The 24,282-nt window shown below is 45.8% G+C and overlaps 4 protein-coding genes and 1 long non-coding RNA gene across 7 annotated transcripts in view; 3 read left to right on the forward strand and 2 right to left on the reverse strand.

Annotated features, from left to right (window-relative positions):
- Positions 1–135: 135 nt before the first annotated feature.
- On the reverse strand, positions 136–6,595 carry slc5a8l (solute carrier family 5 member 8, like). Its single transcript, XM_084035108.1, has 16 exons — positions 6,489–6,595; positions 5,966–6,405; positions 5,585–5,650; positions 5,390–5,441; positions 5,074–5,141; positions 4,674–4,828; positions 4,337–4,477; positions 4,120–4,249; positions 3,941–4,029; positions 3,578–3,690; positions 1,976–2,043; positions 1,794–1,880; positions 1,508–1,701; positions 1,106–1,215; positions 942–1,027; positions 136–864 (listed from the first exon to the last, which is right to left on the reverse strand). Exons 2-16 carry the CDS (start codon positions 6,317–6,319, stop codon positions 751–753), a joined length of 1,827 nt encoding a protein of 608 aa, XP_083891234.1. The 5' UTR covers positions 6,320–6,405; positions 6,489–6,595; the 3' UTR covers positions 136–750.
- On the forward strand, positions 3,727–6,083 carry LOC311029790. The gene is made up of 3 exons (XR_014598914.1): positions 3,727–3,849; positions 3,934–4,017; positions 5,973–6,083. It is a non-coding gene; the product is annotated as an uncharacterized lncRNA (long non-coding RNA).
- Positions 6,213–8,943, forward strand: tshba (thyroid stimulating hormone subunit beta a). 2 transcript variants are annotated; one of them, XM_084035124.1, is made up of 4 exons: positions 6,213–6,320; positions 7,696–7,789; positions 7,892–8,075; positions 8,441–8,943. In XM_084035124.1, exons 2-4 carry the CDS (start codon positions 7,719–7,721, stop codon positions 8,717–8,719), a joined length of 534 nt encoding a protein of 177 aa, XP_083891250.1. In that variant the 5' UTR covers positions 6,213–6,320; positions 7,696–7,718; the 3' UTR covers positions 8,720–8,943. The 2 variants fall into 2 exon arrangements, with proteins under 2 accessions (XP_083891250.1, XP_083891249.1); XM_084035123.1 differs by lacking the exon at positions 6,213–6,320 and having other exon boundaries at positions 7,571–7,789.
- A 3,072-nt stretch (positions 8,944–12,015) lies between these two features.
- On the forward strand, positions 12,016–17,398 carry slc25a55a (solute carrier family 25 member 55a). The gene is made up of 10 exons (XM_084019811.1): positions 12,016–12,101; positions 12,774–12,855; positions 13,033–13,158; positions 13,439–13,494; positions 14,584–14,674; positions 14,753–14,871; positions 15,437–15,632; positions 15,725–15,879; positions 16,130–16,205; positions 16,294–17,398. The coding sequence occupies exons 2-10, from the start codon at positions 12,836–12,838 to the stop codon at positions 16,448–16,450; spliced, it is 996 nt and encodes a 331-aa protein (XP_083875937.1). The 5' UTR covers positions 12,016–12,101; positions 12,774–12,835; the 3' UTR covers positions 16,451–17,398.
- A 1,972-nt stretch (positions 17,399–19,370) lies between these two features.
- The window catches only part of tspan2a (tetraspanin 2a), an 8,322-nt gene continuing 3,410 nt past the window's right edge, over positions 19,371–24,282 (reverse strand). The window contains exons 3-9 of one of the 2 annotated variants that reach the window (XM_084019823.1): positions 21,161–21,258; positions 20,586–20,660; positions 20,413–20,505; positions 20,254–20,325; positions 19,703–19,786; positions 19,490–19,575; positions 19,371–19,429 (exon numbers count right to left, since the gene is read on the reverse strand). In XM_084019823.1, the coding sequence (XP_083875949.1) occupies positions 19,510–19,575; positions 19,703–19,786; positions 20,254–20,325; positions 20,413–20,505; positions 20,586–20,660; positions 21,161–21,258 (488 nt within the window). In that variant the 3' untranslated portion in view covers positions 19,371–19,429; positions 19,490–19,509. Of the gene's footprint in view, positions 19,430–19,470; positions 19,576–19,702; positions 19,787–20,253; positions 20,326–20,412; positions 20,506–20,585; positions 20,661–21,160; positions 21,259–24,282 lie in introns of those variants that run through there. The other variant, XM_084019822.1, reaches the window with a different exon arrangement.

Below are 24,282 nucleotides of genomic sequence, written 5' to 3' on the forward strand. Positions count from 1 at the left end.
AACATACAAAGGTCATGTTACTCACTGGAGTTCTCTGCTGAATGTGTGCACGTGTGTTTTTAGTCAACACACTTGAACTTTGTACAAAATGTTTAATAACAAGTACAATTTGTGACTAATTCATACAGGTACCTTCATAAAGAGCACATTACATAGAAAAATAACCAGGCCCGAAACAAATACTCAAAAACAAATATGTAATATATATTATTATATATATATATATAAAATATTATAATATAATAGTTAGTTATGAGACGGTGTTGTAGTGTGTGTGTTTCAGCATGAAATGAAGGAGGACAATGTTCAGAACAGAGAGCGGCTCTATCAGGGAGAACAACTGAACAGAGGGCAATAAAAGTAAAGTTGCCACATTGCTGCTGAACAGGAAACAGGAGCTGCTGGCTCACGTGGGGTAGAAGATAAGGTGACCTTGTGTTATTTATTGTTCTGATAAATACTCCCAACATAAAGGATTATCTTATTCCACCAAATGTTGCAAAACATTTCAGGGCTATATTTCCTGTTTCCTGGAAGATTAATATGGAGAAAATATATGTTTTTAAAGTTCGGTGTTAGTCATGCCACTTGTTGTCGAGCTCTTCCTTCATATAAAATCAAAATGATTCAGTATTTTAAATCAGGCAGCATGTTTACAATAATTCATATCAACTTAAATAGACACGTTCTTTGTAGCAGCAATACATCAACAATGTCTCCTTGAAGGAAAAATATTATATAATAGCAGCGTTACAGTTTGGTGGCTTTTTCAACGTCTTTACTTATTGCATCAAAGTCTGTGAATATTGGGTTGTCGGCCTCCATGTGGTAGTCCGTCGCAGCCTTTCCTGGAGCCTCGGATGTCTGTGGAGGGTTGAGAACAAACTATTACCATCATGACAAAATCCTCACGTTGTTACCAACCATCTGACGGCTCCTACCTCTGGTTTCCTGCAGCAGCTGAAGAAGGCCAGGTCGCTCATCTTCACAAACAGGTCGGGGTTCATTTTCTCATTCTTGCATCCACCTAAAAAAGAGATGTAGAAATATTGCACCATCTGTTTTACGGTGCATTTAGATGACGTTATAGAAGTAGACGTCTCACCTGTGATCATGCTCACCAGCAGGCCGGTCACCATTGTGATCAGTGTTCCCAGCAGAGAGAAGTAGAGGTAGGACAGGGAGTACCAGGAGTCGGCCAGAGGAGGCCTCACACTGACACACAGGAAATCAGATCAGCACTTCTTTGTGATTATATGTGTGAATTAGAGCTGCAGATTCAGTCTACATTCAGTGTCTTTGGATCTCTACTTTTTATCACTACATATCCGTTGTCTTTCAGAATTTATTTAGAATGCATTTAAAGCCTGTAGAAAAATATATTTCTGACGTGGTCCAGATGAGGAATTGGGTGCAGCATATCTGGAGTTTGATTATGCGTGTGGATATAATGAATTAGCATTGAAGCATGTATGGGAGCACATTGAGTGACCTGTAGTAGACTCACTCGGGCTGCGAGGTCAGGGTCACGGCGCTGGTCCACGGGGCCGTCGTCGTGTAGTTCTGGCTCGTTGTGCTGTTGCAGCCCTCAGTACTGACTCCCAGAGGATTTGTCTTCTCAATTGTTTGTGGATAAATCTGGCCTCCAATCCCCACCCACAGAGTCAACACCAGACCCAGGATCATTCCCACAAGCCCCCCCTGCAAAGTAAACATCACTGCTTGTGTCATGGTTGTGTTCTCTGTCATTTGTCAGAGGTTGGAGTTGTGCAAGCAAAAAGAAAACTCCTCACTGTTGAGTTTGATGTACGGAATAGCATGCCGAGCAGGTAAAGACCAAGAAGGGGCCCGCTGATCATGCCAAATATGGACAGAGCTGCCTGAAAACAGGAAATGTATGATGAGGCTTGTAGTTCTTCATATTCGGCTCTTGGTGGTGCTGTAGAGCAACGGCTGACTAGTGCGTGGCGTTTACCTGCAAAACGCTTCCCATCACTGAAGCAACTCCAGCCATCCCGATACACAGGGTACCAAAGAATACACCTGGGGGATGTGAAGACCAGCATTATTTCAACAAAAAGGATCTGACAGACAGAGCTTGCAGATGCAAATATATGGCTAATATAATATGGTATAATACAAGTTAGTTTTCATACGTAGATTTGACTGAGGTGAGTTTTTAGGAGAAAGTAGTTCTTTCTGGTAAAAATACATTTAGTCTTGCTGCTCCGTGGTATCTGCAGGTTTCTCTTGCTCGTCATTGACAGTGATGTAAGTCGGGAAATATTTCTGTATGCAGTCACTGACTGTCAGGAGACATTACACAGAGACCAGAGGAGTGTTGCAACAGTGCAGGAGGCTGAGCAATCCTTCTTTTATATAGACGTTTCAATCAGCAATGTGAGACCTCCAGCAGCTCATTGGGTCGTAACAGGCAAGTGTCCGTTTTAGCAGAAACCCTCAATTAGATCAATTAGTTCAACCCTTCTCTCCTCATTTGAACATTTGGGTGAGGGCAGTCAGAAAGACCAAAACTTCAGGTTGTTGCCCAAGTGGGGAATCAAGCAATGTCTACGAAGCCTTTCCACATATTGTCCCACGTCATGGCTCTTTGTGACAAACTCACGGCAACACAGGATGTACTTTTCTGCCCCTTACCAAGGCCCGTCCCATCCTCATCTTCTTCTGCCTAGTTGCTGAATGGGTATTACGTTGTTTTATAATTACAAGTGGACCGCTTTGTTTAACATCTATGACTGGGATGGACGAGAACATTGTGACCTTGTTGAGGTTTAATGGAGCCACGCCCCTGATTTTACCCTCCCAAAGGAGCTTTATAGGACCTGCATGTTCCTGCCTGTGTAGTAAATCTACCTGATGAAAGACTGTACATTATTGCAGTATCATATGTACATTATGAACCCCCGTAACAAATACAGTTCTGCTGATCTTCTTTGTCCACAGCTATCATGTTGTGTGTTGGCACGTTTCCGATCACGTCGTGCTGTAACTGAACTGAATTACTCCTAAGAATAACAAGATAAGATGGTTATCCCGTGAGCTTCAATGAGTCATGTTATATGACGACTACTTGTGCTATCTATGGTCCTAACGTCCCGTAAGGTCTTGAAGTATTGTGATATGGAAAGGTTTTAAGGAAGTGCATTCTTTTTTCCTTGCTATTAGTTTGTCACGTTACTTCACACTTTTGAATGCCTGCTCATTCTTGTGTTACTGTGAGTTATGTTTTTTAACTGACGGGATCCACACCATATGAATGACTTTCCAAGCTTGCTGCAGTTAAAGGTTAGAGATGCTGCAGTAAAATGATTATTTATTGCATATTGTCAGTTTTAAAACTCACTCTCTTCCTACAATGGACTTGTTTTTTGTCCTGAAAGGTTAACCGTGTTTGTACAGTGTGTTTAAGTGTTGCATATACAGTGTTTCTGACTTCTGTTGACTGTATGTATGTTTATATGTCTGTGTAATGTTTTATATTCCATGTGGACCCCAGGAAGATTCACCACCACAGCTGTGGAAGCTAATGGGGATCTGAAAAAAAAAACCGACTCACTCAGGCCCATGTTCATCCAGGTCACCTGTTTCTCTGTAAGGTTTTTCCTCCATGGAAGAATAAAGTCCTCCGTGGTCACGGCGACGAGGGCGTTTATGCTGGAAGACACGGTGCTGCAAAATATGCAACAGGAAGCTTTTAAAGGGCAGATTATACATGACAGGATTCATCTCAGGGTGCATGCAGATGGCAGTGTTAAACCGTAAACACAATTTGTTCAATCATCAGTGGAACAATGACGTGGACTTTTCTCACAAAGCAACGCGACCCAGGTACTGCCGGCTCATTCCTGTATCTCATATACAAGCTAGTTTTGTGACTGTGATTTCAAAAACAATATATTTTCCTTGTCTCAGGTCTCACCTAAGGGTGCCACTGTATGCAGCGGCCACAAACAAGCCAGGGACTCCAGGGTAGACAGCCAGAATATCCATCACAAGGTAGGGCAGCAGCTGGTTTGCACATACAAGTCATTTTTTAACAACGCCGCTTGTTACATAACCTGCGGCATGGCGTGCAGACACGACTGCAGCTGCAGTTACCTGGTCCGGGGTGCTTATGTCCCCGTTGGTATACGGGTCACAGTTCTTGTAAATGGAGTACATGATGAGACCAGAAAACACAGCCAGACTCACAGTTACCCACAGGCCAACCATGTTCAGGTACAAAGACCTGCGGGCCAAAGAGACGTGTCAGTGCAGGGGCCCTGGCTCTCAGTCAACAGTGTACTGTGTGCGGTGCTTTTGCAGGAATGCTCACATCTTGGCGTGGCCCAGGGTTTTACAGGAGACGTAGCGCTGCACCTGTGACTGGTTGATGGAGTAGATAGACACCCACATGACGCTGCCGCCCACTACTATAGTCCAGAATGTGTGTCGCTTCAGAGGATCGAGGTCAAAACTGTGAGAAAACAAACTGAGATTTAGTTTTCTACCAAAATGTGTGCAGAAGCGTTTCCGGGGAACGTCACCTTCACCGTGTAATTAGAGCAATCACTCAAGAGCCACTGATCTGATTCACAAAGCCTCACCCATGTGGTGTCGTTATGGTTACTACAACAGTCCCGGTGTGACACGGCGCTGCAGCGTTCACTCACTCAAACGTTTCCAGCCGGCCTCCCTGGGCGGCGTCCCCCCAAACCTTCCCCAGGCCTCCTTGCAGCACTGCTCCTCGAGCTATAACGGCCACGAAGCCTGCCAGCATGATCACCATCTGCAGCACGTCGGTCCAGATCACTGCTTTCAGACCGCCCTGGAACAAAACCGCTCATCATGTACAAGTACTTTTGTATCTCCAATGTAGGGCCAGCCGAGGCTCACCGTGATGTTAAAATGTGTACAATTATACATGATCATGCAGAGAATCTGGTTTCATCAGCAGATCAGACCGTTTATATAACCACAAACTAACATGTAGATGATGATACTGCTCTTATATACTCTGTGATGCACATTAATTCAACAGAAAACGTAATGCTTGTGTTGCTCGACACCAACCAAAGTGCAGTAGACGATGCACACTGCTCCCGTCGCCACCAGGACGCCCCACAGATGAAGGCCTGTGACTGAGGAACACAAAGAAACGCTCCGTTAGCACTTCTAAAGAGTTTGACTTGACATCATGTAACAGTTTCGGTAGAAAGTCTTCATAAGCGCTCTGAGAGGGTGTATTAATGGAGAGACACGGCTGTATCCCATAACAACGAGGGACCAATCAAAAAGCAACAATAACACAGTTCCCTTTGGAAGACTAAAGCCTCACACAAACCCAGTTTATTCAGAATCGTTGCAGAAGAAGCGTGTAAAGACTCACTTTGATTGAGTGCCAGAGCTGGAGCGTAGATGACCAAACCGGTGTACAGCGCCTGAGGAACGATGCCGCCATTAGTTGATTGGATGGAAACACAACATGTGGTTCATATTCATCTTTCTCCATGTTAACTATGGACGCTTGTTCCGCACTTTTGTTTTGTAATCTAAATCTGAAAGGGAGTTGAATATTAGTTACCGTCTGCACGATGTACATGGACGTCCCAATTATCCGGATGGGCCGGTTGAAGCGCATCTCGAGGTACTAGGGATGAAAGGGAAACCAATCAGACATCAGTAAAGGATGATTTAGCTTATAAATCCACATTCACAACATATTAAAGTCTTTATTATTATTATTATATTAAACATGCTTTTATAACGGTTGGATTCTGTGCAGCCTTTAGATGACTCAACTTTACTGGAAGTATGATTCCACATCAACTCGTAAAAGTCCATTATAAAGCAAACACGTTATTGGTCTTATCATTTTATCATTTGCAATTATTATTTGACGCAGCACCGTCCGAGCAGCCTTTGTACCTTTTCTAATCATTTACAGTCTGATGTTTTTCCCCACCTCGTAGGCGCTGGTGACCCCCAGTCTGTAGAAGAGCGGGACAAAGATCTCGGCGGTGACGGTGCACATGATGGTGTAGGAGATGCCGAAGAGCCAGAAGGCGGTCCCGAACCGGTACGCCTCGGCTGGCGTGCCGATGACCGTGATGCCAGACATGAAGCTGGCCACCAGCGACATGGCCACCGGCACGGCCGTCATTTGCCGTCCGCCCAGCAGGAACTCGGCGCTGCTGGTCTCCTTGCGGCTCCGGATGGCCTGGAAGAGGCCCATGCTGGCCGAGCCCAGAATAGTTCCAGCAAACACCACATAATCCCAGACGGAGAAGGTGGCCACCTGACCGCCTGTACCAACCATGGTGCGTTCAAATACAAACTCTTCTTGCTCTAATTAATCCCAATTTGTCCTCAACTCCAACTGTCGTTGCACCAATGACATTAACACTGAAGACAACCGGAAGAATAGGTTTCAGACTGTCAACTGTGAGACGTGTGATAATCGGCTGCACTCATATTAAAGTCCAAACCTTTAACGAAGAAGAGAATAATCCAGAAATAAGTTAATATGAGTCCTCTGGTGTTTCCGGCTTCGCTGAACTCTCGGCGATCACTCCGGCTTGATCCTTGATCCACGGTGCTGGATGAGTCTGGGCCACTCTGATGCTTCCAGCAGACTATAAAGATTAGTCGACGTGAGTTAATAATCCATCAAGGACACACGGCACTGAAGTCAGCTATAATTTCAGTGGTTGTAAAAGATGATGATCCTGTGGTTACACATCCAGGGGGGGGGGGGTCTTTACACAACTTCTGTGGTTGTGGTTATTCATGCATGCAAGGTTACACCTTTATGGCGGTCACTTTGGGTCGTGTGATAACCTGATATTTACGTAGCGCACCCTTCATGTTCTACTATCACTCCTGTGGGGAAGCATGTCAAACACTCCAGTCACGTTTGTGAGATCATCAGTTCCAGTCAAATCGTCCAAAGTTAATGTAAAATAGTGCCTACTGTTAATGTTTGTAAAGGTGAGTAACTTGGATTAGATAGATTTACTCTCAACTAGAGAAGGAGTGTCCAGCTGTGATTGAAATGAAAGAAATCAGTCCAGTATACTTGACTGTGGGAATCATGTTCCATTATAACAAAGAGAAGATTATGATGTAATGATGTAATGATTCAGAGAGACTTCGACAGCCCCTCAACAATCATTAAAGAAAAATATAGATAAGGAAACCGCTGCAGCATCAATGTGACTCCTCACTTCTGCCGTCAAAGCCCTGACAGAAATGCCACTGCATGTTTAGTGCTACTGACTCAGAGAGTCGATGAGATAAACCTGCTCTGGATCCAGACTTCTGTTTGTGAACATTCCGTGTGCACGTTGCTGACTGCTGCAGATCTGTGTAACCTCCAACGAACAAAGCATCTTTTCAACACATACGTTCAGTACTCTGAAGTCTGTTTGTGCTTCAGTTAATCTTTCTCCAAATGAGACACTGATTAGGTCGGTTTGGAGACTCGGGTTAAAATTTGAGGGGCTCTTTACGAAAGCTGGGTGGAAAACGTTTCCAGACCACGTTTTTGATCCAGAGTTGCTTAGAAGCTTTCAGCTGATGCACAATCCATTGCTTTCATTTCCTTGGTCATTTGCACTTCATCCATGGAGGATTTCATTAATTCATGTCATCCACATAATGGTCTAAAATGTCAGTTCTTCCTGCTGCCCACAGATGGAAGATAAGCGCTCCCATGGATGCAGCTGGATTATAAAAGGCCTGCATCGGACTCGGAGCAGCACCAGACCTGCAGGTGTCCTCTGAGCAGGTGAACCCGGACACACTCAGGACATAGTTAAGATTCTCCACCTTTCACCTCCTCCGTCATCTGGTTCTTCAGCTTGTCTCCTCGTCTCTCCTTCCCATTCAGGTCCCCCAAAACATTGCTTACCATGGAGACGGCGGTGTTCACCTGTTGGCTCCTCTTCCTGCTGTTCAGCCCGGCCGTCCCCTCGTGTTCGCCCACTGCCTTCACCCTGCATGTGGAGAGGCCCGAGTGTGACTTCTGCGTGGCCATCAACACCACCATCTGCATGGGGTTTTGCTACTCCAGGGTACGTACGTCGCGTGTTCTCCTTCCTTCTGGTGGGATAAAGAACACTGAAAGAAACGCTGTTCTGAAAGAGAATCACGTTGTTGTGAAAGTTGATGAAAATGGATGTTCAGAACCTTTTCATGTTTACATCTTTTTAACATAACCAAAAAGTAAAACTGTAAATGGAGTTATGAAATGGAAAATCAATGTCAATGTACAACCTTTAGGGTTTCATCTCTGATTTTTATGTCGAGTCACAGAAGGAAATGTATTTGTTGTTGAAATGTATCTATTTTTTGAGCCCGTTTCTTTCCTGTAAATGAAGAAAAGTGATCTCAAGGAAATGCACCGTGTTCTGTTTCACTGCCGTGTTTCCGTGAGCAGGACAGCAACGCCAGGGACATCGTCGGCCCACGCTTCCTCATCCAGAGAGGCTGCACCTACGACAAGGTGGAGTACCGCGCGGCGATGCTGCCCGGCTGCCCGCTCGACGCCAACCCCGTCTTCAACTACCCGGCGGCTCTCAGCTGCCGCTGCGACTCCTGCAGGACCGACAGCAACGAGTGTGCACACAGGGCCGGGGGGGGCGGAGCCAGGTGCACCAAACCAGTAAGACGCATCTACCCGTACCCGGGCCAGAGCGACTACATGACCCCCTTCTGATTCTGGTTTAAGGGACCGTCGTGAAACTGCATGACCACGAGACGAGCGCCATCCTTCAGCGTGTCATGCAGACAGTGATGTCTGTCTGTACTGGAACCTACTGTACCAGCCAGTTGTATTGTGTCTGTTCTGCTGCTCTGCTTCTCTTTACAACGGGGGGGGGGGGGGGGCATACTGTGTTTACTGTTACTGTTACAGGCATACTCTGAATGCAACCCAATTAAAGCTCAAGTCTCTAAATAGCTCTCTGACTAAGCTGTGCTTGACTTAATCACATCCTGTAGCTTTCCGTGTAGCACATAACAAACACACGAGGTCCTGACGCTCCACAATGTCAACCCGGGAACCCGGGAAGTCACCCGCCCACTTATTAATAGCATGCAGGTCAGAGTGGGGAAATGTACGATCCGTCCGTCATGCTGCTCTCTCATCGGCGTTCTTCTGTCGGTGACGGTCTCTTTATTAAAGTGTCTCCGTGGTGATGAGAAGTGAATGTTGTGTTATATGTTGGGTTCTGCAGCTCTGACCGCTCTTCAGATTCAGTAAAAATCTCATCTGTAGGGAAAGGGCACGGATCATCTTCTGTCTCATCAGTCAACGGAGTGATCAGCGTCTGCATTACTCTCCATATCAAGTGTTTGTGCCACTGATGCCTGACGGGATTCATCAACATTAGGAACCTTGAGGCGGTTAGACGAGGTCCAGCTCGCTGCATGAGGAAGACGTGTGGAAACACGCTGAGTCACTGTAACCTTCTGTACAGCTCCTGTACAACTCCTGACAACCCGACACTCTGTTTCACCTTGCAGACTGTCAGCTGACAAGATGGCCACTCCTGGATCTGTGGTCCATTGTTTGTGTCTTTTGTCAGTCGCTGTTGATACCTCTTCTTGTCCTTGAGACAAAATGTTTGTTTTATTAGCGAATGGTTTCATAATAGTTTATCTATAATTGTGTTGTAGGTTTGAACTCTGGAAAGGAGACAAAAGCCCTGAGAACAAAGATCTGTGTGATCGAGCTTTACTCATAAGCCCATGTAACTGGAGGCTTATTATACTATTATATACCTTTTATATGATGAGTTGACCTGATGTCACACTAACACCATCAGACTGGTGTGGTGGCACAATGGTTTGAATTGTGCAGCTGAAATTCCCCGTGTGGTGGTGTTTTGAAAAAAGGAGGAGCATGGATGGGATGGAATTTGCCGACATCAGCGGTCCGAGAGCCGGCCGTGTGGTCTCCACATACCGATCGTGCTTTTCATTCAGACAAACCACGCGGTCTGTTAGTGTTATGTTTATTTAACGGGAAAAAACGCCAGATTTGATTATTTGATATCTCAACTCTCTGTTATTTGTCCAAGAAAATATCTATTGGATGGATTAAGCACATGCGTTCATGGTCCCCACTTTTTTGGGGACCATGAACGACCAGGACGATGTGTCCTGATGATGATGTCATGCCCTCGCCTTTCCTCTAGCGCCACCATCGGCTAAAAAAATGCAATTGTCCATTACTTTGAATGAACAACTAATGGCATTCCCGTCATTTGCAGCCGTATCTCGTGTGCGTGGATGAGCATATCCCAGCATGCTTACATGCTAATCTGTGTTAGCATTAAGCTATTAGGTGCTGCAACATATTCACATTATGACTATTCATGGCTGTTTAAGTTCAGTTTGCTTTAATCACACAACAGAAGGGAGTTGCAATCATTGTAACAGGATTGTTTAGATAAAAACAGTGTGAGAGCGTACACACCCCTACTGTGAATGTTCATGAATCTCCTAGGTTTTTACTAGTAACTGACTGTAGTTTTCCATCTTGCAGCCTGCAGGAGAAGTCAACTGAAGTGACTGTTCCTCTGTTGGCATCCACAGGGTTTGTCATGAATGTCAGTGTGAAGTTGATCATCTGGTTCCTGATTCGCTTAGATTTAGATACGAGAGAAACGGATCAAAAAGAAGCTCTTGGGAAAAGCAACAGCGTTGCCTGAGGGACGCGTGTCAGGAGAAAATGAATTGCAGCGCCTCGTGTTACACAACATCTCAGCTTGAGTTATGCGAGGGCACGTTGGTCGTTCACTGGAATGTGTCTAACCAACATCTCAGATGAACCAGTTTTCAGCCCGACAAGAGCCCTCTTGCCTTGAAGCCATCCACCCTGTAAATGTACATATGATGCACCAAGATAACCTGCAAGTCAAACCCAGTTTACCAGGTGGTTTGACAAAACCCTGGGAATCATCCTTTCATGTAATCCGACAGGCCTGTGTTCCTGTTTGACTTACTTTTTTATGTATTTACCTTTGGGGAAGCCACAGGCCGGCTTCTCTTTTTTATGCCTGACTCTTTAAATGTAAATTCAAAGGTAACTGGAAGCAAACAAAACATGACTTTGTGGATTTGTCTTGTTGCCTGGCAGTTCCCTGTTTTACATGTTTGCACACAAACACACCAGCGAGGACGATGCCTTGCTCAAGGACAACTTCACCCAGAAGGCAGAGAGCTTTGTCGTTCTTGTTTTACTTTGTCTAATTCCTCGTACACGCACACAAAGTGGTTGTGATTGCCGTCAGAACACAATTTAAAGATTAAATTAATAATTAAAAAAAACAAGTCCTGCATTTAAAACATACCTTTAATAAAGTTTGTATTAGTATGCAGTTAAAAAACGAATGCGTTAATATGTGGGGATGCAAAGAGGGAGCTAAAATAATATATAATCTAATAGTCATGTGATTTTTAGGTAAAATGTGTATCTTTTTTATTGTGCAATACTTTGTGTAAATTACAATTACCTGAAGATTGCACTTAATTACAGTAGCGTGTTTGGTAACTTTCCACCCGCAGTGACAAAGACCGAGGGTGACGTCATCTCACAGGCAAACAGGCTTTCCAGAATGATCTTAATGCTATGACTACTTAACCCGCAGATTAACAATGGGGGACTGGGATCACCCTCAAACATCAAAAGCAGACCTACGTCATTTAAGGGACAATCTAAAACAAATGTAAATGTCTTCCCCGTAATAAGCATTTATATCGTTTAACTTTAACAAACGGTTTGTTTGTTTTTTTTCTTTCATCGCCGGTTTACCGTCTTTTAAAGCTGTGTGATTGGCTGGACCGGCGGATTCATTGACGGGCTCCTCCAATGAAACAAGAGGAAAGATTCAGAGATGCAATTGGGTTAGCTGGTGTGACGTCACATTTCGATGGTAAGGGCCCCGCCCCTCGCGCGGAACTCAATGGAAATTTCCACTCTCCCTCAGAGCGACTCACAGACAGACCGGCGGCTCACGGAAGCAGACACGGCACTCACATTACTACTACTAAGTACTACTGCTACTACTACTACTACTTAAGACTACCCTCTGGTGAGTACTAATATTGCTTTACACTATTCAGTAGGCAGGTGGAAGTATTAAGCTGTTGGCGATGGCCGGTTTGTTCACTTTTAGCGACGTTATTCGTTTTGAATGGACATCCTGTCTAAGCTAGCCGAGGAATCCCGGACCGCTATGAGACAAGAATGCACCAAAACATGTACGCGCTTTATTTCTAACTTTGTAAAAGCATAGTTTTGCAATGGCGTTAATGCAGATACCTTCATTTCTAACGCGACTCGTGTGTCAAAGTTCGTATTGAATGGAAGCTCTTTGACGTTGATTTGCATTGAAGGTAGCGCCATTTTTTTGTTTAATTCGCGTCACTTTTTATTATTATTATTTTTTTGTTTTGTATGGTTTCTTTTCTGCCTTTCACGTAAGTCTGCAAAATGCAGCTGCATTGTTACAACCGTATGAAAAAAAAAAAATATGAATGCAAGTTGTCAATGCCCATGTATGGGTGTTCCGGTATGTTGAGTCCACGCCCCACGGGTTGTACTACTCGGGTTTCAAGGAGCTCAGCTGCTACGTCACGTGTCCCGTGACTGCCGGGTTAAAAAGCCTCTCTGCGTGGGAGGGATGGTGGGCGGGGCCAGCGACATGCTTATAACAGCCGCGCTCTTCTTTATGAAGTAACAACCCCCCCTGTTTCCTCTGCAGAACTCTCCTCTCATCTGACTGAAGAACACTTACATCTATCTTCCACTTCTATACAAGTCATCATGTCTCAGCAGCAGATCAGGTAAGACTGCTTTTTATTCACTATTATTATATGTTGATTAATCATATAGAATTATATCATTGACAGCAATTAATTAAATGAAAATATATACAGTGATATAGCAAATCAGAATCTATATGTTTTCCAGTGTATTGTAAAATGAATTCCCATATTAAAGTGTTTGTGTTCTCCTTCCAGTCTCCCAGCCAAGCTCATTAATGGAGGTATCGCTGGCCTTGTGGGGGTCACGTGTGTCTTTCCCATTGACTTGGCCAAGACCAGGTTGCAGAATCAGAGACCGGGTCAGCAGGTCTACAAGAGCATGTAAGTGTGTGTTTGGTGGTCGACGCCCCTCGTGTATAATCTCGTGTTATTCTTGCTAATCTCACGGGGACAGATGCAGGGCAGCGTGATGAATGTGTAGATTAGGAGGACATTCTTCCCCACCGTGACTGTTCATCTTTCACATGCCTCTCCAGTGAGGCGTCGCATGCCTTTGAAGGGTGGGCTGTTAACGCTAACTCTCTTTATGTAGTTACATGTCTGTTAAATGTATATTGTTTTCATGGTTCAGCCCAGTAATGCTTCCCTTCTTGCCCTGTAGGGTGGACTGCCTTGTCAAGACAGTGCGATCAGAGGGATACTTTGGCATGTACAGAGGTAAGAGCTCTGCACACCCGAACATTAAGAACGTGAGGCTCCCGACATGTCGGAGAGGATTTAAATGTAGGCCTTGGTTCACATTTCAGTGTAGTTTGACTGCATGGATTGCTTGATTTACTTTGGAATATCGTTTATGAGTGAGAAAAATGGTTAAAAAACCTATTGAAGTGGCCAAAGCCCCTCTCATGCAGAGTTGGTGTTTTTTTAATAGCATTCACGCCATAAGAAAATACACTGTTTAGTTGTGATTTATTTAAAATGTCAAACAGGAAATTTAAAATGGACATGGTTTAAATATGAGTAAATTGGAGATCTTTCTGGGTCTCTGCTTTTGTGCGGAATGCTGTTTGTTTGCATCTGTGTTTTTCATATTACAGACCTGGGTCCCCCTGGGATATTGAAGGCTAGCCGATAAGGCGCAGCCACGCTGGAGGCAAATCATTTAATGGTTCTTACAACATTGCTCTATCTAAACTATAGGCAGACATGTTTGTTTTACCATCTGTTCTCTGATAACTACTTGTGTGTCTCTTCACTCTTCTGTCCTCCTTTCTTCCTCTGGACTATCAGGACGTGTCCCTGCAGGCTTTGGGGCGATCTTGTAAAATTGATCTGTGGGGAAATATAAATATAAATCTGCTTATTTTATTGACTTTTTTTTTTTTAATGGTCTCTCAGATCAGTTTTGAAGTTTAACTTAAAGTCTGCACACACGGATCGTAGTCCAGATTTCAACATGTCTTCATTTCTCTCGTCATTAACCCACTTTCATTAGAAACGTTCTTTTCCTGTAGTTTTCTTAAAGTGGGTCCTTTGATCATAAACCTACTTTGCATCTTCCTGCTGATATTCATCCCCCGCCTCCTTCTTCTCTTGTGTTCATGCTCGTTTCTCAGTGTTTCCTTTTTTGTTGTCATGACTTTAATTACATAATGCTCCTCCATCATTATGACTGCAGCTACATTAAATTGAGCATTTGTCTGTGTGTAGTTTAATTACATTGTGATGTAATGCTAGCGGCAGGGAATGTGCTGAATGACGCCTCGATGGAGACTCGGTGCTGACGGGCTGTTTGTTTGTTCTCAGGCGCTGCCGTAAACTTGGCGTTGGTCACTCCCGAGAAGGCAATCAAGCTCGCCGCTAACGACTTCTTCAGGCATCACCTCTCCAAGGACGGGTAAGCCCAAGTCGTCTCACGTGTTAGTTAAACATCTGTTGGCAGCTGCAGCGTCTTCATCCCTTTGTGTTTGAACAGGAAGGGGCTGAATGTGTTCAAGGAGATGCTGGCGGGCTGCGGCGCCGGCATGTGTCAGGTGGTCGTCACCACTCCCATGGAGATGCTCAAGATCCAGCTGCAGGACGCCGGCAGACACGGTGAGACGCCCGCTCATATTCAATACAGGGCTAAAAACAGGTCCTTGAAAACTCTTGAATTGTGGTGTTTTCAAGGTTTAGATTCAGAATAAAGGTGTATAAACGTGTGTTGTATGTGATGACATCTATGATAGAACAGAGGAAAGAAGATCTCCATATCTGAGGGACTGAAAACAGCATTTTGTGACATTTCTTTATGAAAAATGACTTTTGATGATGAACAGATGATGAAAATAGTTGGTGATTATATTTCTGTGGATCTGTTAGTGGAATTAGTTTTCCTTTCATTTGTGGTCCTTCTGTAAAAAGCTGTCTCCAAACATCATGTTGGTTGTTTAGAGGACAATAACATCTCATTTAATGTGGTGAACAAGTGACATAATAAGTAGACTGAATACTGACCATTGGATTGGTACAAAGATGGAGTTTACCACAGCTGGAAGGGGCTGGAAAAGTATGGAAATGCACCTGGAAATGCTTGAATTTGACCGTAGGAACCCTGTGAATGTGTGTTAATGGATTACGTGTGTGTGTGTGTTAATAATAAGTGTGTTTTCTTCCGTAGTGGCCCAGCAGCAGAAGCCAGTGATGATGTCACCCACCAAGCTGGTGGCCACCAACGCGGTGCTCAGCCGCTCCTACAACTCCGGCACGGTGGTGTCGGCGCCACGAGCCGTGTCGGCCACGCAGATCGCCAAGGAGCTCCTCCACACTCAGGGCATCCAGGGCCTCTACAAGGGCCTGGGGGCCACGCTCATGAGGTGAACCTCCAATCAAACACTCGTTAGACCGCTTACCTTGGTGTCCGGGTTTTTCTCAGTCTGAAACAATCCTTGTGTTTTATCTTCTTCAGGGATGTCCCGTTCTCCATCGTCTACTTCCCGTTGTTTGCCAACCTGAACCGGCTCGGCCAGCCCGGTCCTGGAGAGTCGTCCCCCTTCTACTGGGCTTTCCTGTCGGGCTGCTTGGCCGGGTCGACCGCCGCCGTGGTGGTCAACCCCTGTGACGGTGAGATGCTCTTTGATGTCCTGTACCCTTGTACCCTCCTCAACACAAAGTTACACAAAGACCCCTCATGGACTAAAGAGTCCACATGAAATATTACCATAAAATAGTATATCGATCTTTTTCTTTTATGCAACTAAACTACCAAATGTTCATAATTAGACTGTATCCATCCATCATTACAGAGGACTGTTATACATGGAACTCCTGGGCCTGAAAGACCTGGTCTAATGTGGTTTTTATTGTATTTCAGTGGTGAAAACTCGCCTGCAGTCACTGAACAAAGGCTCCAGTGAGGAGACGTACAACGGCGTTGTGGATTGTGTGAGGTAAGACGCTGAGTCACTGTTGCATCATGACGTTTCCTGTGTGTTTTTAATGGTCATGCATTAACTCCGCCCTCTTGGTCGTCCACAGTAAGATCCTGAGGAGGGAGGGACCCTCGGCCTTCCTGAAAGGCGCCGGCTGTCGAGCTCTGGTCATCGCTCCTCTGTTCGGCATCGCTCAGGTGATGTACTTCGCCGGCGTCGGCGAATACATCCTGGACAACTCTCCTCTGAGCCGGTTGGCGTGAGAGCACGTCGGCATGCTGGTTGCCTGGCAACAAGGCGTAGGACCTTCTGAGCAGGAAGACGGTGGAACAAGTGGCAGCTACATCCCATCGGTTTACAGCGAAGAGAAAAACACAAGAAGTGGTCGTGTGTGACGGTCAGAAACGCTCATGAAGACCTGTTTGATTTCATCTCGTGTGGTTTGACAGCTGTGTTGCACGTGAACACTTTGACTTATTCAGCAGGCTAGAGCCAACGTTTGCACTTACTGAGGACTCGGGGTTGCAGTGCTCTTCTTTCTTTGTCCCCGAGTCCTGTTTCCCTCTGTGAGGGACGAGCTCCAGCAGCCACCGGACCTTTAAGTTTATGTTTCTGTGTGTTTTCTTCCATGCTATCACTTCTCATATTTTCCATACTTTAACTTTTTTTTTTATTGCTGAAAGCAGCAACTTTGTACGTTTTTCTCCTTTTTTCCACTGCTGTTTTCTCCCGTTTCAATTCATTGCAAATGGATCTTTTTGTTTAAATCTTTTATTTTCAACAGATTTTCAGCCAGAACTGTACGTTGTACAAGTTTGATTTCACTGATGGTGAACCTTCCTCCTGACATGGGACCAGAAACCACACACTGTCCTGTTATGTACTTGACATTAGCTGTTTAGTAGTTTGAACTGCAGTTTTGTATAATAATACCTGCAAAAACTTGAGATGCACATTATATATGTGTTTGTCCACATAACCTCCAGTTTAGACTTTTTACATTATGCATACCTGAAGGTCAAAATATTTTATTTTATTTTGATATGATGCCTTAACAGCAAACATTTCTGAAGTGTGCTTCGTAACAACAGAAAGGCATTATTACCGTGACTGAGCATGTGAAAGATGACTGTTACCATATTTTGTGTATTGTGATATTTGTACATATAATGAGTGTGTGTGTAAATATATACATTAAAATTTGCAATGTACTCATTCCGTGTTCATGGATTTATTATGTTTATATGAAGAGGATAAGCAACATGTTGTTCAGCTCTTCTTTATATGAAGGTGCTGCTTTGGTGCAGACGCTCGTTAGCTTGTGCTAAGCTAATGCTAGTGTAGTCCTTGTAATAAAGACATTAAATAATAACTTAACACATGCATTTAATTAAGATGCTTTTGTTAAAGTTGTACTGTAAGATGTGAGATACGTTGCTTCTAGCGGCCTCTTTGGCAGGAGATGGAACTGCAGATGAGCCTCTGGGACTTCATCTCCCAGAGTTCCTCTAGAAACCCAACAGTGTCGACTGTATGACATCAGTTGTGATCCTGGTTTCCCCTCGTTGGCGGTCACTTTCATTAGTGGGTCACATGATCCACCACCATTGTTTTAACTCACTCTTTGATAGATAGGAACTTTAAACACAATTAAATAGATGAAAATGTTACGGAGTACAACTTTTAAGTCAGTGTAATAGTATTCAGAGTCCTGGGCCCGTTTATGTCACTGCTCTATTGTGTAACTCCCAGTATTACTTAACTAATTTACATTAGTTATGCAACAATGCTGCTCTTCTAACAAATGCCTCACGACAAGCAAACCTGTTCTTCAGACCGTTAAAAGACGATGCATCAATAAAAGCACCCAGTATTGATTTATTATTATTATCATGGTTAACGGTATGACATGAACTACATTATAATCTGCATCTTATTGGCAAAAACCAACAAAATTTACATCCAAAATAATTCACACAAGTTTTTGCAAAAAAACTAGCTCACTGTTACAGTTCACACACAGCTGAAGGCGTTTTTATTGGTGACCTTTTCTTTCTTTTTTTTAGAGAGCAGGTTTATCATCAGACCCCAAACCCTTTGGCTTGATATCGTATCTCTTGTGCTTTCAAGAACATTTCCAAATCACAAAGTAACAGCTGGACGCCGGTTTAGTGTGACTCCGTAGGCACATGATGGGAAATCTACTCTGCAAAGGTGGGCTAGTCCTCAAAAAACACTCAAGCACACAACGCTAGTGTTGATCACACGTGAACGCAGGATAAATAAGGTTAAGAGCCGAGGTGCATCGAGCAGCCGTCCGTATTTACAGCAGTCGCCACATTCTGGAGTCAAAGAAGGCGTTCATGATCCGACAGAGACGTTAGAACAGGAAGCAGAGAATGTGTTACGTTTAAAAAAGAGAGCAGAGGAGGACACTTCCAGGGCTGGTGGAGTCCAGAGACGATCCAGCGTATCGTGTTGAGGACTGGGAGGACTGGGAGGACTGGGAGGACTGGGAGGACTGGGACTAGGAGGACTGGGAGGACTGGGAGGACTAAGAGGACTAGGAGGACTGGGAGGACTGGGACTAGAAGGACTGGGAGGACTGGGAGGACTAGAAGGACTAGGAGGACTGGGAGGACTGGGACTAGAAGGACTGGGAGGACTGGGAGGACTAGAAGGACTAGGAGGACTGGGAGGACTGGGATGACTAGGAGGACTGGGATGACTAGAAGGACTAGGAGGACTGGGAGGACTAGGAGGACTGGGAGGACTGGGAGGACTAGGAGGACTGGGAGGACTGGGACGACTGGGAGGACTAGGAGGACTGGGACTAGGAGGACTGGGAGGACTGGGAGGACTGGGAGGACTAGGAGGACTGGGAGGACTAGGAGGACTAGGAGGACTGGGAGGACTGGGAGGACTAAGAGGACTAAGAGGACTGGGAGGACTGGGAGGACTAGGAGGACTGGGAGGACTGGGAGGACTAGAAGTACTAAGAGGACTGGGAGGACTAGGAGGACTGGGAGGACTGGGAGGACTAGAAGTACTAAGAGGACTGGGAGGACTGGGAGGACTAGGAGGACTAGGAGGACTGGGAGGACTGGGAGGACTAAGAGGACTAAGAGGACTGGGAGGACTGGGAGGACTAGGAGGACTGGGAGGACTGGGAGGACTAGAAGTACTAAGAGGACTGGGAGGACTAGGAGGACTGGGAGGACTGGGAGGACTAGAAGTACTAAGAGGACTGGGAGGACTGGGAGGACTGGGAGGACTGGGACTAGGAGGACTGGGAGGACTGGGAGGACTGGGAGGACTGGGACTATATAACCTCCCTGTTGTTCCTGATGGCACAACACAGCACCATACTGAAGATCATCCCGACGATCTGCAACAAGACATGTTAGATTTTGGGTGAAAGACATTTAATGGTGAGACGATGGTGACCTCCTTGTTTCCATAACGATGGTGACCTCCTTGTTTACGTAACGATGGTGACCTCCTTGTTTACATACCATGACTCCTGCGATCCCGATGCCGATGTATCCGATAACGTGAAGCTTCTCATCGAAGAAGTGCGTTATGGCAGAGAGACAGTCCTACAGACATTCATCAAATACAGGTTGTTAGTAGATGATCCAACACCATACTTAAAGGCAGAGTAGGTCATTTGGAAAAAACACGGAGACTTTGAACGCATCACCGAACGGAATAAGTCCCGCCCCCTTCTTTCAGACCTCTGTTCTAAGCCACGCCCCCAGAACGCCAAACGAACGCTCTAGATTGGCAGAGTGCAATCAGGAAGTATCGACAGACAGACAGGACGTCCAATCATGTTCTCTGACCCGGCTTTTCTGATTGGACGAGGTGTTTACATCCTGCCACGGCAACAGATGACATTTATTTATGTCAGAGTATTTAATGTGTTCATTACTGTGTTAACGAGGATTTAAGTAATATACGTTTCTGAGTGGAGTCAAGGACTCAACCTTTAATACTACAGTCACTCTGTGTAATGGGCTCTACAGCGCCACCATGTGGGTGTTACATGTCATAGCAGGGTTACCTGGGTGCCCTCCTCGGCTTCTGCACAAAGTGTGCTGGACATCTCTGACGAGGATCCGCCACAACAGTTCAGCTGCCGGATAAATAACCAGTAAAATGAGCAAGCAGAGAAACAAAGAAGTAAATTCACAAAAACGAGGTGAAACTCGACGACACTCACAGTTTTGTGGTAAATCAAAGCGACCGCGGTGCCGTTGCCGTTGGAGACGTCGGTGACGGAGCTGCTGTAGAACTTCTGGACTTCCTCCACGATCTGTCGTCGGGAGAAGACGACAATTTAGAGAAAAGATGCGTCACTTTATGATGTTTTTAATTTGAAAAAAGGTGTTTTACCTGTTCCTTGTTTATGAATCCAAACACACCGGCAGCGATCTCTGCTCCGAAGATGATCAGAAGACACGCGAAGAACTGCCGAGAAGCAGAGAGGATCAATACTGCTTCATACTGACTAAATACATGTATTATTATTAGTATTATTATTATTGTTATTGTTATTATTGTTATTATTATACAGAAGAACTGGATACACTTCATTTAAACGGGTCGATGCTTCCTCTTGATTTTATAACACTGGAGAGAAGTTATTTGATATTTGGTTCCTACTTTATATTTCTATGGAAGTGCATTTCAATTATTCTTGTATGAGTTGATTATTTATTTTCACGTTCCTCCTGTGAACTCACTAAAATACTCTTGCAATTAATTGTAATATTGGAGTTTATTTTTACCAATATTACAATCAAACTTTATTCCCTCCCTTCAATAATTTGGACATAGATATTTCCTAAAATTAGCAGGAAATGATTTAGATATAATATCCATATCATTGTGCTGGTGTCACACATTATGAATATGTTTAAGATATGAGAGAAGAGGCATAAAAACTCATAAAGGCTGTCTCGACTCACCGATGCCAGAAGACACTGAGACTCACGAACGGCCCCGAAACACCCGAAGAACCCGACGACCATCATCAGCCCACCGGCCCCGAGGAGGATGTAGACGGCTGGGGGGGGGGGGGGGGAGGTAGAGGGGGGAGGGGGGGGAGAGAGGTGGTGGGAGGTAGAGGGGGGAGGGGGAGAGGGGGGAGGGAGGTAGAGGGGGGGGAGAGGGATGAATTAGTCTGGTGTTCCTCCGTGGGAATAAACCCACATTCACATCAGAGGAATCTCCAGCCTCAACAGACTCCAGGACGAGCAGTTGACTGCAGTTCACAGTTTGGACTGAGGGTGGCGACGTAATCCAACTGTTGTTCATGTTTTTGCATGAAAGGCCTGTTTGTGTTTGAGGTGAGAACCCCCCCCCCTTCAGCCACTTGTGAGTTTTAAAGCTTTGAGTGGAGACAAGCCGGAGACTTTTTTGTTGCTTTAACATAAAGTCCTTCTTTGTCCTTCCTGCTCCTCCTCTAAGTATATCGTTAGATTGAGAGTTTTAATCTGTCAGATTATTGTTTATTGTGATTGGGTTATAAAACGACCACCTCCTCCATCTCCTTGTAGCTTCTTTGTGTCTTTATATGGTCGTTTTGCCTCTTCATACTCTTGTGAGTCTCTTTGGAGCTGTTTTGCTCTCTTTGTAGTCTTTTTGTGTCTATTTGTAGTCTTTTGTGTAGTTTTGTTGTAGGTGAAGGCCAGAGGACGGTTCAGTGATGCCTCCGTGGACAGATGAGCGTTTGTCTGTGGGACCCGGCTTTATCTCCTGGTCTGATAGTCCGACGCCGTTATCACGACTAGAATTTGAATTCTGTCCGGTGGAGCTCTGAGAATCCTCTTTGTTCTCCAGCAGCAGATTCCATCCGTCTGGTGCTGAAGGCAAATCTCATTTTCGGGGTGTTTGATTGCTGCCCCCCCCCCCCCCCCCCCTCCCTCATCGAGCCATGATGTCGTCACCTCCCCGGTCTGCTGCCCTGCCGAGCCCTTCACCCGGTAACCCAACACCCGGTCCCTCAGGTCCTCCTAAGGGTCTACTCGGTGTCACACAGACAGCAATCGCTGCATCAGTCTAATTAATCCACATGGGGGGGGGGGGGCAAGCTGTTGTTTTCCTGCTGTTGAACATGGGGGGGGGGGCAAGCTGTTGTTTTCCTGCTGTTGAACATGGGGGGGGGGCAAGCTGTTGTTTTCCTGCTGTTGAACATGGGGGGGGCAAGCTGTTGTTTTCCTGCTGTTGAACATGGGGGGGGGGGGGGGGGGGGTGTAGAGGTGATTCAACAGTATAAAGTTTAAGTAAGTATCTGCACACAAACGGAGCTCGCCTCAGTGAAACTGCTGATATCTAACAGAACACTTCCTGCCTGTTGATGTGTTCGGTCCGCGGCTTGTAGCACGTAGCACGTAGCACGTAGCGGCTGTTGACACGCCGACGGCGGCGGCGGAGTGGAAAGATGTCCACCCGGAGGGACGGCTCCCCTCGGGCCTGCTGATGGCATCGCTCTGCTCGGGCCCAACGCTTGTTTTCCGTTGCTAAGGAACTTCCGACCTCGCTGCAGCATCTCTCAGATCCATAATGTGATACCTGGCGTCTGCGGTCTGTTGTTGCCTAGCAACGAGGGCAGGAAGTATTCATCACACAAATACTACAAACAACTGTGTACTCCACATGTGTATTATGGTTTTTTCCCCCGCCAGCCGACTCCTCGGATGCACAGAGGAGCTGATGAAGTGAAGTCACCATTTTAGGTCATGATCTGTACGAGAGCCACAAGAATAGGCTTCATTCTGATCATCAGAGAGAGAGAGGGAGGGAGAGAGGGAGAGAGGGAGGGAGAGAGAGAGAGAGGGAGAGAGAGAGAGAGGGAGAGAGAGGGAGGGAGAGAGAGAGAGAGAGAGGGAGAGAGAGACAGAGAGAGAGAGGGAGAGAGAGGGAGGGAGAGAGAGAGGGAGAGGGAGAGAGAGAGGGAGGGAGAGAGAGAGGGAGAGGGAGAGAGAGAGGGAGAGAGAGACAGAGAGAGAGAGGGAGAGAGAGACAGAGAGGGAGAGAGGGAGACAGAGAGAGAGGGAGAGGGAGAGAGACAGAGACAGAGAGGGAGAGAGGGAGACAGAGAGAGAGAGGGAGAGAGAGGGAGGGAGAGAGAGAGGGAGAGGGAGAGAGAGAGGGAGGGAGAGAGAGAGGGAGAGGGAGAGAGAGAGGGAGAGAGGGAGAGAGAGACAGAGAGAGAGAGGGAGAGAGAGACAGAGAGGGAGAGAGGGAGACAGAGAGAGGGAGGGAGAGAGAGAGGGAGAGGGAGAGAGAGAGGGAGAGAGGGAGAGAGAGACAGAGAGAGAGAGGGAGAGAGAGACAGAGAGGGAGAGAGGGAGACAGAGAGAGGGAGGGAGAGAGAGAGGGAGAGGGAGAGAGAGAGGGAGAGAGAGGGAGGGAGAGAGAGAGGGAGAGGGAGAGAGAGAGGGAGAGAGAGAGGGAGAGAGAGAGAGAGAGAGAGAGAGAGAGAGGGAGAGGGAGAGAGAGAGGGAGAGAGAGAGGGAGAGAGTGAGACAGAGACAGACAGAGAGAGGGAGAGAGAGAGGGCCTATTGTGTGTCTGCACCACGGCTTCACACTGGAGGGTGTTGGTCCGAACCGTGTGTTTAATCTGACCTCGGTCACTTTGAACCTGATCACAAAGCTCTAAGAACGTTAAAGGTAATGAACACGTCTATGAAACAGTCGTAGGCTCCGCCCACTCGTTGCTGCTCGAGCGTCTCCCATTGGTCGGCATCGTCTTCCTCCAGCTGAAGAAACAGCTGATCAATATTTGTAAACGCGAGCAAACTCGAGTTACGCGAGTAACCCATGAAGCCGAGGTCGTCCCTTTGATGTGATGAAACACCGCAGTGCATTGTGGGTAAAGAGCAACAAATTCAGCCTTAAACACATAAATTAGATTCAGTTTATAGCAGAAAACGTGTTTTAATCTCCTAAAAATCTTTGGGAATCTTTCACACATTTGATCCTTTGATCCGGATCGTCAACCTTCTGGTTTTGGGAGGAAATTCAATGTTATTCAATGCTAATCAACTAAAAGCACGTTTTCATCTTGCATATGTCGGGAGGTG

The sequence above is a fragment of the Eutrigla gurnardus genome (assembly GCF_963514095.1).
Source record: "Eutrigla gurnardus genome assembly, chromosome: 2".
In the NCBI taxonomy this organism is placed as follows: Eukaryota; Metazoa; Chordata; class Actinopteri; order Perciformes; family Triglidae; genus Eutrigla; species Eutrigla gurnardus.